Consider the following 15,056-nt stretch of genomic DNA (forward strand, 5'->3'; position numbering starts at 1 on the left):
GTGTGTGTGTGTGTGTGTGTGTGTGTGTGTGTGTGTGTGTGTGTGTGTGTGTGTGTGTGTGTGTGTGTGTTAAAAATCCGATGGCATCCTTGCTTATGCCTCTGGTTAGCTAAATAATGTTAGTGTATCACTACTTAAATGCCAAATAGATTTGTTCACATAGTTACTACGATAGTGATGATGTGAGTTTTCCTCGGATGCTAATGTGAAGCTATTTCAATAACAAACCCTTGTGCCAAATGGAGACACATGTTTATTCTTTCTTTAAAATCAGTTTTCTTACCTGGTTTTTGTTTGAGGGTTTGGAGAGTATATTATCTGTATGGTTTCTTGTTCTTTTTCAGGTAATCTCCTTTGGCATGCCCAGGCTTTTTTTTGCTTTTCTTCCCAGAATGAATTTTGATGTGTATGCTCTTTTGTCATAAAGCTCAAATCCCATTTCTTTCTATTATCTGTTTAAGATGTTTGTCTATTCGGTGTATGCACATGTTGCCCTGCTGTTTTCCTACAGCAGCATAACCATTCTGCTGAGTAAATTGTATTTACACAGATGCCTATGAATGAAATTAGGCCTGTTACACTGCAGGCACTGAATACTATGTTTAAAAAAAAAAAAGTATATTATTTATATTCCAAGCCTTCAAATTGAGCACCAACATGCAAAATAACCTGTTTATTGGATTAATAGTAACATAACTTGCGGGTTTCTTTTTGATTATTTCCGACTGCTGGCAGGCTTTGCTGCAGTTTGCATCCTTTGTCAACACAATTTGACACTAATTCTTACATACTGGGAGCCATGGTAACATGCATGTCCTAGGCCCTTACTTGTAATTATCATTAGGAGGCAGTTTATTTTTTAAGTCCTATTTATGGTAAACCCAACAAGATGTTAATGTGGTACGAGGCCCAAATTACAGGGCACTGCACCAAAGGAAACAGAATAAACACATGGAGCGAAAACATATGAAATACAGTTTTCTTTCAGTGATATCTTCATTTGCCACAGTTGGGTTGGCAGACCTGCGGGACTGCGCAGGTCTGGATATAGCTGTGTTGGTTGTAATTCACCATATTAATACATCCATGGTATTATCTTATGATACATCCGAGGGATGTATGCATGCTGTAAAGCTTGTAACATGGATTCAACGTGCTTAGCAGTCTCCAAACTGCCGCGGCTATCGGCTAGTAGCTATCATCAGCGGTTGCTAACAGTTCCTTTGACAACTATGCGTCACTCAACATACGTCACATACTCCGTCGCTCTGATTGGTTGCAGGTCCATCCAACTGAGGGCAGATGCATTTTCTTTCCTGGTTCGGATGAAACGTGCCCCCTAATCACAACCCAGTGGAGCGGTATCTGACTCCCATTCTGACTAGAGTACACCAGACAAGCCAAACGAGCAAAAAATGTTTTCTGGTTTTGGCAAATTACTGTGAAAGTGATGTACCCACAGGAAATTCACTGTAAGGGAGGAATGTGGTGGAGCACAAGGCTTGAGTGTTCAAAGTCCAACTGATGAAATTCATTTGTAAATGGAGTGTGTGTGCATGTGCGAGTGTGAGAGACAGAGAGAGAGACAGTGCATATATGTTAAGCGAGTGGCCCGCGTGTCCCTATCTGGTGCCGTTTTCGATTTAGGTCTGTGCTTATCATTTGATCACCGTTATTCATCATCATTACTACATGGCAAAGACTGAAGGTTAAGGCTAATTTGTGTTCTCCCGCAACAACTTTCTCTCTCCGTCCTTTAGTGTGTGTATTCCATTCTCTCGCTTCCTGGTTTTCAATCTCTCTGTGCATCTGTCTCTCCTTCAGATTGGATACTAGACACATTTTTACCGACTAACAAACTCAGTAGGAGAAGTCCGCACACCCAAACGGAACATTCGTTATGCTAATCTAATAAGTAGCTAAAGAAAGTTGATGATTACTCTAGAGTAAAGGAAACCACTGGACATGGTGGCCCACCTGCAGCAATCTGCCCTCAATTAAAGTCGTTTAATAAGTGACTTGACACCTCTCTTTATCCTGGCAGGGGCTCTCTAGTGAGGGATAGCCAGCCCACAGACCAGTCCCCCCCGAAATATGAATTACTGAAGAACACTGCACGACCATATGATTGTAAATATAAATGACTGAATTATTTAAAAACAGTTACCTGGTTTAATAGGGGTGTGCAAAAAAAAATCGATTGACATTCGTATCGCGATTCGAGCTCTACAGATTCCAAATCCACTCATAGGATTCCAAAAATCGATTCATTTTTGTTGTTGTTGCAATGGCTTGTATGCCATAACATGTGAAAAGTAACTGCATTTACATACCGCGAATCGTTTCTTTTAATTGCGTGTTATTTTTGACTGAAAATTTGATTTTGATTTTGAATCTGGAGTATAAAAACGGGATTGAATCGTGCACCTCCAGTGTTTATAACTTGAACGTTTTTATCACAATGTTGCAAAAGAGAAGACGTAGGTGAATTAATGCCTAAACTGGGTAAAATCTTGTACATTTGACATAAATCATCCTCAGATTAAATGGCTCTGCAAAAAAAAAGCATTTTGAAAATGTAAAAGCAAAATTTGACTTTAAATTGTCAGTATTATTAAGTTTGGACTAAAGTAATTAATTCAATCTGATTATTACGACTTGAACAACATGATACAGTAAACACACCCTTAACCACCTTCTTATTTCATAATTCGACAGTTTCTGCATTATTTGCAGATGTTTTCAGGAATCCACAGTTTAGAATACAATGGAGATGAATAGAACGTTTTGTAGTGCTCAAAGGATTGGAAATGTGAAACATCCAACAGCAATCAGGCATACAATCACAGGACAGACGTCACTGAAAAAAATAGCTTTTATATAAGAAAAAGATCCCAATGCTTTTTCCTTCCTGTCCTTGATCTTTCTTGCATCGTCTTTCTCTGTATAAACATGGTTTGTCATTCATTCAGATGTTCTAAAGCTCTGATTGTGTTAAGGACTTGGCTTCACTGTGATCCCTTGTATGCAAACTGTCAAGAATGATGACACATTTATCTTCAGTTCAGGAAATAAATAAATTGAAGCACATATTTCTAGTAGACTACCTACATTTGATTACATTGTTTCTATAAGGGTAAGTATATAAGTTATGGGAGTTAAACAATGTCGGTCAGTAAAGTTTGGCCCGTCCAGTGTCCAAAACCAATTTTACAACCTTGGAGATGTCTGACAATGCAAGCTCATCTCATTAGCTCTTAAGGGTCTAACACACCAACCCAATGGCCGACTGTTGGCAGAAGGCAGTTGGACTGACCGCCTCCCCTAGTTGGTCCAAAAAGTGCCAAGTGCCTTGAAACACATCAAAGCGACACTGACTCGAGCTTACGTTCTGTGCCCAAAAATTGAAACCCGGCAGCTGATTGGACAAACGCGTCACGTGGGTTTAGCTTCCCCACCCATAATGGCGGCTCGTTTGGAATATGATCTCGTATTTCACAAAACATTCTGAAAACATTTAATGCGAGAAATGGGCCGTGCAGTTGCTGAATCTTTCTTTATTTCAGATTGACAAAGGTCACTTTAAAAGATTTTCCTCAGATTTTGAGAAGCGTTTGTCTGGGTTAGCACTCCACCAATCAGATTGGTCATTGGGTCCGACTGCCCGCCTTCCAATTCAACATGTCAAATCAGCCTAAATTAAAGCGACAGCTTCTCCGGCTGACAACGGCACAGAACACACCAAACAGACTCGAGTCACCGACCTCGCCAGACTGTCCGACGGCCGATGTTCGGCATGGTTTGTCAGCGCCTTTGGGTGCTCCCCCTGACTGTTTGCCACTGTAGAGTGAGCAGACAATCCTCTTGTCAAACAAACTCGACTTTTACTATTGCAAATGAGTCTGATGCATCTGTGACAAGGCCTGGGAGGCAGACAGAAGATATAATGTCTAGGTAATTCCAAGGTAACGTATGGTATCAAATCAGGAAGCAAATTGTTAGCAAGCTGTTAAATTCCATGCGCAACTTAGTTTCTGTAAATTGAAATTTATGATTACAAAATTACAAAATGAGAGTACTTTGGCAGATTGGCCCGGCGCGTTGTCGGGAGTGCACCTGTTGTCAGGCTCAGAGCTATGAGTGCGGAGATGTCGCGTACACCAGGCAAATCCATTATTATAACTCAAATCCAGCAGTTGCATTTTACCTGCTGGGACTGCCTCTCACTGTTGATTAAGTGCAGGTTTAATCACTGTGGAGGCCCTGTGTTGGCAGGACATGACTCGCCACCTACAGCAGGGACTAAGCCTCTGGCTGATTATAACATTAACATGCTAATAACACCGTTCATATCAAATTCCTGAGGTAGCATAATGTCTGTTCTCATTATTTTTGCGTGGTTTTGACATAGCTTGAAGGAGAGTTTACATCTTGGCTCACTGTGTGGGTCAGAGGCATGCTGACAACAAGTACAGCAACAAAGCAAGATGGTGAACAACATCAGGTTAGTAGCACCCTTGTGATAAGAAATAAAAAAAAGTCTCTTGTCTTTCTATTTCAGGGGGGGAGAATTCACCAGGCTGGTTGTGTGGAGAGGACGAGGGGAAGACGTTGGCCCCGTTTTGGTGTCCGCTGCTCGCCTGTCACATGCCTGTCTTTGCTACGAAGTCTCCAGAGAGAAAGGTAAATCCACTGCAACCCACACACTAATCCTATTGCAGATTAGGTTTAGCATGTCTTCTGAAGTTTTACAAAAGATGCAAATCTGATTTAGGAAGTGGGTCCCGTGTGAAGTTTGCATGTTCTCCCCGTGTTAGTGTGGGCTGTCGTCGGGTTCTCCAGTTTCCTCCATCAGTCCAAAGACATGCTGATGTTGGGTTTTTTGTTGTTTTGCTGTTACTCTAAATTAACTGTAGAAATGAATGAGTCCTCCACACACCTAAGCGGTTACACTTACTGGGTGGATGGAACAATGGATAGTCTTTCCATAAATACATGCCACGTGTTTTTAAAATCAGTGTAATACTGTAATAAATAACCAAAAACAACTCTAGTAGTGTAAGTGTAACATCTGGTAACACTCTCATTCCCTGTTGATAATCCATGCAGCTCAGCTAATATAGTCCACACGACAGACTTCAATGTAAATGCTATGGGAAAACCTCTGATAGTTGCCTAACTTATGACATCTCCTGGTACATATTGTCATATTTCCTTACTCTATCTGGCCACAAATTACATATATAAAACAATTAAGTATAGGAATAAAGTGTGTGTTGATTTATGACATGAAATTGTGACACTTAGCATAATACTGTATGAAGTAATTCTGAGTTTTAATACTCTCGCTGTTATCAGTGTAATATAATAATACCAATACTATATTGAAATGAAAGCGAATGAAGTGTTAATACTCAGGAAGTAAAGTGCTTCCCTTTGCCCAATCCGTCAAAGCGATTTGACTCTCACTGATGCTAAGTTCTCCTATTAAGCAGCCATTAGTCCATAGGGGTGTTGGAATCTTTATGTCGATCAAAGATTTTGTTGAAAGAGATCATAGTGCCGTTTAACACAGTCCCTTCCCATCGAAGGCAATCAAAGCCCCCTTGTCCTGACCTAACAGCTAAAAATGCATTGCTTGAGCGATGAGCTCACCCTAAACACACCCAGACTGTTGGAATTACGAGGTGACACGAGAACATCCCTTCAAGATGCTGGCTGAAAAAAATCCAATCAATACAAGCTAAGTTAAGACCTAGAAGCCTCCAGTAGACCAAATGGTCAGCACAGGTGAGAGATAGACTAAAAGGGTTTTAGGAGTCAAGAAATCAATTCGAAGGGGCTGAAAGATGATATTTCCGACCCCATTTTCCATCGCTATAATGTGCTTATGGGTCTTACTGAGCAAGGTGGTGGGGTGGGGGAGCCAAATTACCATGGCCACCGGGGGAGGATGTTATAAAGTGATCATGCCATTATCTTAATGGCTGTGGGATACCCAAGCATAAATCAATGTTCCATCATTAGATTAAGACCATAACCATAGTCTGCTCGCCAAGCGGCCGGGATAAAAAGGTGAGGGGAAACAGCAGCTGGAAGTGCGGAAAGTCTAGATTTGACAGAGTAGGGGAGGGGGGAGGGGATATTTCCCCAAAGATCTCGCTGACATTCCGGAGTATTTTGCCAAAGTGTGTTACACCTGGCTGGAAGCGGAGCCAAGTCAATTAATGTATTTTGAGCCAGCGAGAGCGTGCAGTCTCTGAGGAGCTGCTCATATTCTCCACTCCTTGCACAAACAAATGAAGCTGCTGAGCACGCCAGTGACGGGCATGGCAGCAACGTCGGCCATGTGGTTTACCATGGCAACATGGTGGCCCAATGGTTAGCACTGTGGCCTCCCAGCAAGAAGGTTCCGGCTTTGTATTTGAATCCAGGTCGTTCCGGGCCTTTTTGTGTTGAGTTTGTAGGTTCTCCCCATCTCTCCGTGGGCTTCCTCAAGGTGCTCCAGTTCCCCCCCCCAACATCAAAAACATGTACTAGGTTCTCCAGTTAGTGCTCTTGACCAATGCACTGGCTCAGATATGGATTTGGTCCCCGGGGGATGTAAGTGGCTGCCCACTGCTCCCTTGAGGGATGGGTAAAAAGGCAAATAATTGAGTTTGCTACATGTACAGTATGTGACAATAAAAGTACCTTTATGTATTGTTTCACGTGGCTTTGTTTTTTTAAGAGCAATTCAATTGAGCATGTATGTTCTTACTCGAGTTGAGAATGAGAAAACGAGATTCTTGAATGGGAAACATTAATGCTTGCAATGCTATGAGGGCAACTGCAGTATGTGTTCATGTGACTTAACCCTGCCTATACTGTATGCCTGTGCTTGAGTTGCATGTGTATCTGTGTATGTTTGACTGTATGCTGTAGATGTGCACTGCTGCTGTGCATCACAAGTGCTGTGCTGAAAATAGGGGCCTAGGTATCAGAAAGCTGAAGAGCTCAGCTGTAGTATTTCTTTCCCATTTTTGACTTAAGAGAAGGTAGCATTAAATGGAGTGACTTTAAGTCCTTCATGCAGAGCAGACTGTGATTAGGGGCTTAACTCAGCAGCAGCACCCCCCCCCCCTTCACTCCCTCACTGTGTCTCCATCTTTGCCTCAGCCACTGCCTCTGGGACACACACATGCCTCTCTGTGCCAAAGCTCCGCAGCATCTCTTTCTCCAGCTCTTGCAGCTTTTCTTGGCAGTCTGAGTTACAGTGAGAAAGGATGAAGAAAAGGAGGCAAGAAAAAAAGAAAGCCCAGATTAAAAGAGATGTGGCCGAAGGGGCCGAAGCCATCTCCTACATAAAATAGATTTCTAAAGCGGCGTAGCATGAACAATACGCACAGGTCACCTAGGGGATCTCAAGCCACGGCTGACTGTGTCCTGGCTGGGCAACCCCGGTCCACTCGGGACGAGCGGGACAGGGCTACCGGGCGAACTGGTTAGGCACCGGAGATAAACCTTATCGCAAGTCAGCTGAGTGAGAGGAGCAGAGGCAGACTGACTTTTCTCCCTCTGTTTCTCTCTCCGTCACTCACACACATGCACACATATTCAGACACTATCTTGGTTAATGGACGAACCACATTCTGATGGTTCTTGTTGTTTGAAGAGTTTCAGTGCCCTCTCCGCCATTTTAAAAGACGAAACGAGCAGGTTTGGCAATTGGCCCGAAGGGAGGGAGTGAGATAGTCGGGTTAGGGATTAATAGGAGATACTATAGTCGAAAGGGTGACAGCTGAACCTGATTTCTACACAGGAGAATCAGCTGTTAAATGGAAAACCTAATACCGTTTTACCTGCACAAGAAAAATGTCGTGCGAGATGTCATTTCTTTTTTTTTCATTATAGATGAATAGATCAAATATTCAACTTATAATTAGACTGAATTTTGAGTCAAATCTTACAGAAACAGATATCACATACAGAAATTTAAAAAATCCCATTCAGGCAGTAGGTGTGGGAGTCACCAGTCGCCTCCCGAGACGCTATCATCACGATACTGGTGCCACGATACGATTTTATTGCGATTTTAAACATATTGCATATTCAATTTTGTTCCTTAAAAAAAAGATTGTCCAGCAGACTGACCAACACAAATATAATAATATATTGATTACTTGGCGCCTGTGTATCAATTGCCACTGAAATATTGCGATTCTGTGTTGTCTCGATTTCCCCCCCCCCCACGCCTATCAGACAGTGCTGTTATTTGTAGCCTTTGGGCCTAATAGTCCAGCCAATCTACCTCAAAAAAGGGCCAAACCCAGGAGAAATTGCAAAAGTGGCTACAACTCTATAATAGCGCCGCCCAAGGTCATTGTGATTGGTTTAAAGAAATGCTAAACAGAGCGTTTTTTTCATCCTAACTTAGAATAATAAGCAGTGTAGCCAGACCTGACTCCAGCCTGACACAGCGCTGTGCAGATAGGTCTGGCAATGTGACATTAGTTATTGGGTAACACAGGTAGACTGACACACCGTGTAACCAATCAGTGAGCCCTAGTGAGCAGCTAGGCCGTAGGTGAGTAAGTAAGGTTGCTTGATGGCACATTATGGAGTTTATAATCTACTCGTTCTGAGTGCAAATAAGCTGTGTCAGCATCCTTCCTTCATGTCACTACGGAAACCAGACACCGCAACTCACAGAGCTGAGAAATACGGAGGGCATTAACCTGGACATGATAGGGCAGTAAGTAGGGTAGTAACTTACTGTATGCTGTTCCTCTCTCATCTCCATCTGACTGTATGAGTTTCCCTCAGTTCTGCCCCGCAGACTGTGTTAGTGTGAAGCTTGGAGACCAATAAGGGATGTATTACAGTGAGAAAGGATGATGAAAAGGAGGCATGAAAAAAAGAGAGCCCAGATTAAAAGAGATGTGGCCGAAGGGGCCGAAGCCATCTCCTACATAAAATAGATTTCTAAAGCGGCGTAGCATGAACAATACGCACAGGTCACCTAGGGGAGTGGCATTCATTGGTGTCACTGAATGTGCCTGTTCCTATCTAGGACACATATTTTCGTGTGCAGTGTATTTTTTTTAACACACGCTCATTCAGCAGAGCTTCAATGAAGACGATAGCCTGGTTCCTGTCTTGATCTAAACACTCGAGAGCCATATGTGCATGCTGTATGTGCATACTGTATGTGCAGTATTCCATGGTGAGCGTGCAGGACTCCCTCGGCTGCATAATGATTCACAAATCTCCCCTAGTAGTAGAGCACATCTTCCTCTGCAACTCTAAAAGGGTCTTAAAGATCCAAAGCTACAAAGACTTTCGAGATAGTAAAGGGACATGTTTCCAGACTCCGTTTATGAGGCATTAGGCTAGGACAGGGTTGAGGATGGCTGCTATGCCAGCGCTCTTATAATACCTCGGGGGATTTCATCATGTATGCTTTGAAGTGCGGAATGACTGAGATGAAGAGGGTTCGGGCTGCATCAGGGTTAGCTTCCTTTCTCTTTTCCTGAGAGGATTAGCTTCTGTGTCTCAGCTCAGAAACCCGCAAAGCCTGGTCACATCTCACCCATTATACACTCCACTCGTTTTCCTATATCAGATCAGATCACCATTATTATTTATATACGTGGTTATGTATGGCTTGTTTTTCCTTTTCCTTTTTGGAGTGGGTCAGAATTGGTCTCGGAGTCCATTAAACATGTTGTAGGTCATTTCTGTCTCTGTCATCAGGTGAAATCACACTGTACCGGGTCACTGGGGTCCTCGTGTGTTTACTGGACCGGACGGTGCTTTTGGAGGCATGTTGTGCATCTTTCTCTCACTCGCTGTGTCATCCATCTTTCCTGCTTATGGAGTGATAACCGAGCAGCGCTGTGCATTCAGCTAGCTACATGAAAGTGACTGCATGGACAGAAAAGGAGCTTCTCGTGCGGAACCCCTGACAGCGGCAGTTACACTGAATTCATACATGCGTGGGATTTTGTGGTGAATGACTGATTTACAGGCATAATGACTTAATGGCTCTTTACAGTTAAGATGAAGGTAAAGGGCTAAATGTGTGTGGCTGCGTGTGTGTGCGTGTAGCACACCACAGATGCGAAACTGCCTTATGAAAAATGGATTCAAAAGAAGGACAGTGCGAAAAGGTGGCCTTTCACTGATGCAAAACATTTCTGATGATTTATTTCTCTCCCCCCCACTTTTTAATTCTAATTTCTTTAGCTCAAGCAATCCTGTTTACACCCTACAAAATGCTTTTCCCACTGTTCTTCTTGAAGGTTGTTTGCTGCCGTAGAGAGAAGCAGATATCAGCCACCTCTCTGATTTTTTGAGAATAGATGCCACTGCGTGGATTAAAAAGCTTGTTCTAACCGCCAGGGCAGAGCAGCTCCCTTTCTTACTCTGCAGTAATATCCTTCCAGCAAACAGAAAAACACAAACAGCAGGATGGGAGACTGTTTACAGAAATCCCGCCGGTCTCTCTCAGACCTGACCGTCATCCGGATCAGTTCTCTTTTTCCTTGTGCACTGCTGATTATAAATCTAGTATAATCCACAGTATGCAGGTGTTTCTGTGATTATAGGGTCACATGAATGATGATGATGACCAACAATGCTGAGTGTGCCATGTGTTTTGCTTCATCATCATTTTCACTAACGATGTTCAAATCTTGCCAGACTTCCATCAGTGGATACCCATCAGCTAATTTATTCGGGGGACATGTTTAACTTATTCTTCCCTTCTATTAAAACCTGCAGTGTTCATGAACAAAATGGGAGTTTCTGCATGACATTTGATTTAAGGTTGTCAAAATACCCTCATTTAAACTTCAATACAATACCATAGTTAGGGAAGGTTAGGCATTTGTTTTGCAAATCTGCAAAACAAAATCTTACCAATAGCTTTTTTTACCATGTGTTCCTACAGGTGTCTAGTAACACTTCCCAATTTATCCATAGCCAAATCCTCGGGGAAACGCCTGGAGAGCCAATCAAAGTTGGGCTGCCCAGAGGGCCTGGGTAAAAATAGTAAAAATATTTTATTTTTTTTACAAATGCTAGCATTTGAGATGTCCTACTTGGGGGGGTTTAGGGGTGTTGAATCTGCAGACAAGGGACATGTAAGTAAGGCAGGGCAGCTTTATTTGTGTAGCACATTTCAGCAACAGGGCAAATCAAAGTGCTTTACATAAAAAGATTAAAATAGTAAAAGTTAAAGTGCAGCACAATATATTAAACATTAAAGAGCAGTTAAAAACAGTCAAAAGAAAATAAAAGGTACATTGCAGTATAAGGAATTAAACATTAAAGAGCAGGTAAAAACAAGTAAACATAAAATAGTAGATTTTAGGCTGCTAGTGTGGGACAGTGTATAAGCCCCTGACACACACGCACACTATCGGCGCACAATAACCAATGTGGGAAAATCCAAACTTTATTGACCAATAAGGTTGCTCTATAAAAGCAGAAACACATGTCTTTACCATCTCATCCACCACGGGCCCCGCAGGATCACGGGACTTTGTACTCTGGTTACCAATAACCAGGAGTGGAAGTACTCTTAACACTACAATATAGTCGTAACTATAAGGCTTTGTTTAATCACGGCAAACTTTTGCAAAATCCTGAACAGCTCCAACTGTTTATTGTAGATTTTACCGTAAAATCTAAGTTACACCAATAGTGGAGAAATTCTCTGACATATATTCATTTCCTGTTCAAAAATAAAATTCTAATCTCACAAATTGTTAACAAAAACAACCCAAATGGTACCAAGTCATTCCGTTCATTTCAATTTTTGTTTAAGCCAACATTAATGACAAAAATTCCCATTTCGTCCCCAAATTGTTTAGAAATGTTCATCAGAACAGTCAAATCACGGTCTAATCAATTCCTTTAATTTTGATCTTACCCTTGCTGAATGTCATATAGTTTCAACAGAAATCCACTTCAGTATAAGAAATAAGAAATGAGCAATCAATTAAAGAAAGGCAACATCAAAAAGAAAGGTCTTCAGCCTTGATTTGAAAGAACTGCGAGTTGCGGCGGACCTGCAGTTTTCCGGGAGGTTGTTCCAGATATGAGGAGCATAGAAACTGAACGCTGCTTCCCCCTGGTTAGTTCTGACTCTGGGGACAGAAAAAGAGAAATTCAAAGAAGTCCACTGGGTTGTAGCTAAGCTACTAGATTTCTCCAGTGAAGTGCCCCTATTATGACGAAAATCACTTTTTCTGGGATTCGGGGTGTTATTTTGTGTCTCTGGTGCTTCCCCGCTCATACAAACTTGGAAGTGAGAGACGGCTTTCTGAATATATCCTGCCTTCAGTCTCCGGGTAAGCTGGTAAAAATCGGCCAAAACGATGGCAAAACACTGCTACAACACACACGAGTTCCCCGTAATCTACAAAAGAAACTGTATAGAACTACTTGCATGTGAAGTGCACCCTCATTTAGAAGAAGTCTAAATATAACAGCTCTATGGATTTGGGTGAAGAATGGATTAAGGAGTCATTTTTATTAAAAACTATTGACTGGGATAGATTCAGCACCCCTAAAAACCCCTAGTGCAGTCTGGGCAGCCCAACTTTGATTGGCTCTCCAGGCGTTTCCCCGACATTTTGGCCATGGATAAATTTGGAGGTATTACTAGACACCTGTAGGAACACATGTTAAAAAAAAAAAGCAAATGCTAAAAAAATGTTTTGCAGATTTGCAAAACAAATGCCTGATTAATATATAGAACACAATATATTCAATGCCTCTCTCTATATTATGGCAAAAAAGTCCAAGGCACACAAAACAAGATTATTTTAGTTCATTTGTTTTTTAAACACACAGCACTGGTTCAGAAAAAGCCACTCATCACCTACATAGTTAATAGTAATACATTTACCTTGTAGGCTTACATATTCTTTATGTCATTTTTATTGATTTTAGTGTTTTTTTTGTTGCTTGTGAAGGCAGCACAGTGGCCTCTGTGGTTTCCCCAGTCTAAGTAAAGGATATGTAAAATAAAACAAGGGCACCACTATGAATAAAGGATAAATTAAATAAAACAGGAAGATTATTAGTAGAACAAAACCTTAAACGGTTGTACAAAACCTTGGATCTTTGAAAGTCTTGTTTTACTTAGGTTACTTGTCAGGCTACTGTTTCCTGTTTTATTTTGAAAGTTCTGTTCTCTCTTGTGTTATATGGTTTTATATTCTGGATTTCCCTTTGCTTGCCATTTTTTGACACTTTTTTTATTTAGATCTTTTGCAATCACAAGACTCTTTGACAGAAACACCAGCATGTCAAGGGTGTCCTGGGGCGGACTCTACCATCTTGGGCTGCAAATGAAGCCAGAGGCGCTAAGGACGCACTCAGATTCACAGCTTGAGGCGGAAATTCACAAATATCTTCTGGCAAACTCTGAAAGGTCTTATTCCTTGTGCTTTCCACCAATTAAGTGGATCCTCCTCTGCACTTTGGTATTACTAGTAGTACTAGTACACCTTTGGGATGCACCATGCACTTGCAGTAGGGCCTCTCCTTGCTCATCCTTTTTCTCCCCTTGAATACTCAACAGCAGGCTCTTTAAGGCAAGGCAGCTTTATTTGTATAGCACATTTCAGCAACAGGGCAATTCAAAGTGCTTTACACAAAATCAGTTAAAAAATAAAAACAGTTAAAAAATAAAAACAGATAAAACACGTGAATTAAAAATAGAAACATTAAGACACATTAAACACAAGAGTAAAAGTTACAGTGCAGCATAAGAAATTAAACATTAAAAGAACATAATTTAAAGAAAGGCAACATCAAAAAGAAAGGTCTTCAGTCTTGATTTAAAAGAACTGAGAGTAGCAGCGGCTCTGCAGGTTTCTGGGAGTTTATTCCAGATATGAGGAGCATAGAAACTGAAAGCTGTTTAGTTCTGACTCTGGGGACAGAAAGTAGACCTGTCCCAGATGACCTGAGAGGTCTGGGTGGTTCGTAGTGTAGTAGCAGATCAGAAATGTATTTTGGCCCTAAACCATTGAGTGATTTGTAAACTAGCAAAAGTATTTTGAAATCTATTCTTTGAGGCACAGGAAGCCAGTGTAAAGACTTCAGAACTGGAGTGATGTGATCCAGTCTATTGGTCTTAGTGAGGACCCGAGCAGCAGCGTTCTGAATCAGCTGCAGCTGTCTGATTGATTTTTTTAGTGAGACCTGTAAAGACACCGTTACAGTAGTCAAGTCTACTGAAGATGAAAGCATGGACAAGTTTTTCCAAATCCTGTTGACACATAAGTCCTTTAACCCTTGATATATTCTTAAGGTGATAATAGGCTGACCTTGTAATTGTCTTAATGTGGCTGTTAAAATTCAGCTCTGAGTCCATGACTACACCAAGATTTCTGGCTTTGACTGTTGTTTTCAACATTGTTGTTTGAAGCTGAGCGCAGACTTTTAATCGTTCCTCTTTTGCTCCAAAAACAACCACCTCAGTTTTTCCTTCATTTAATTTCAGAAAGTTCTGGCACATCCAGCCGTTAATTTGTTCAATGCACTTAGTCAGTTTTTGTATTGGACTATAGTCCCCTGGCAATAAGGTTCTGTAAATTTGTGTGTCATCCGCATAACTATGGTAACTTATTTTGTTGTTTTCCATAATCTGAGCCAGTGGAAGCATGTAGATGTTAAAAAGAGGCCCCAGAATGGAGCCTTGGGGGACTCCGCACGTCATATTTGTATGTTCAGATGTATAATTACCTATTGACACAAAGTAATCCCTATTCTTTAAGTAGGATTCAAACCAGTTTAGTACTGAGCCAGAAAGGCCAACCCAGTTATCCAATCGGTCTAGTAATATGTCATGGTTGACCGTGTCAAATGCAGCACTGAGATCAAGTAATACTAAGACTGAGATTTTGTCACTATCTGTGTTAAGGTGGATGTCATTAAAGACTTTGACAAGAGCCGTCTCAGTGCTGTGGTGTGGTCGTAAACCCGACTGAAAGGTATCAAAACTGTTGTTTAGTGATAAGAAATGGGTGAGTTGTTGAAAAACCGCTTTTTCAATG

At 41.5% G+C, this 15,056-nt stretch overlaps 1 protein-coding gene and 1 long non-coding RNA gene across 5 annotated transcripts in view; one reads left to right on the forward strand and one right to left on the reverse strand.

Moving 5' to 3' along the window:
• The window catches only part of LOC117942667 (rho guanine nucleotide exchange factor 10-like protein), a 78,235-nt gene extending 73,510 nt beyond the window's left edge, over positions 1-4,725 (forward strand). For all 4 annotated transcript variants that reach the window (XM_034868261.1, XM_034868263.1, XM_034868262.1 and 1 more), the window contains one exon: positions 4,562-4,725. In XM_034868261.1, the coding sequence (XP_034724152.1) occupies positions 4,562-4,710 (149 nt within the window). In that variant the 3' untranslated portion in view covers positions 4,711-4,725. The remainder of the gene's footprint in view (positions 1-4,561) is intronic.
• The window catches only part of LOC117942715, a 19,449-nt gene continuing 5,457 nt past the window's right edge, over positions 1,065-15,056 (reverse strand). The window contains exons 2-3 of the long non-coding RNA XR_004656202.1: positions 6,532-6,536; positions 1,065-1,156 (exon numbers count right to left, since the gene is read on the reverse strand). This is a non-coding gene — a long non-coding RNA (uncharacterized LOC117942715). The remainder of the gene's footprint in view (positions 1,157-6,531; positions 6,537-15,056) is intronic.

This window comes from Etheostoma cragini, chromosome 4 (assembly GCF_013103735.1).
Source record: "Etheostoma cragini isolate CJK2018 chromosome 4, CSU_Ecrag_1.0, whole genome shotgun sequence".
Classification (NCBI taxonomy): domain Eukaryota; kingdom Metazoa; phylum Chordata; class Actinopteri; order Perciformes; family Percidae; genus Etheostoma; species Etheostoma cragini.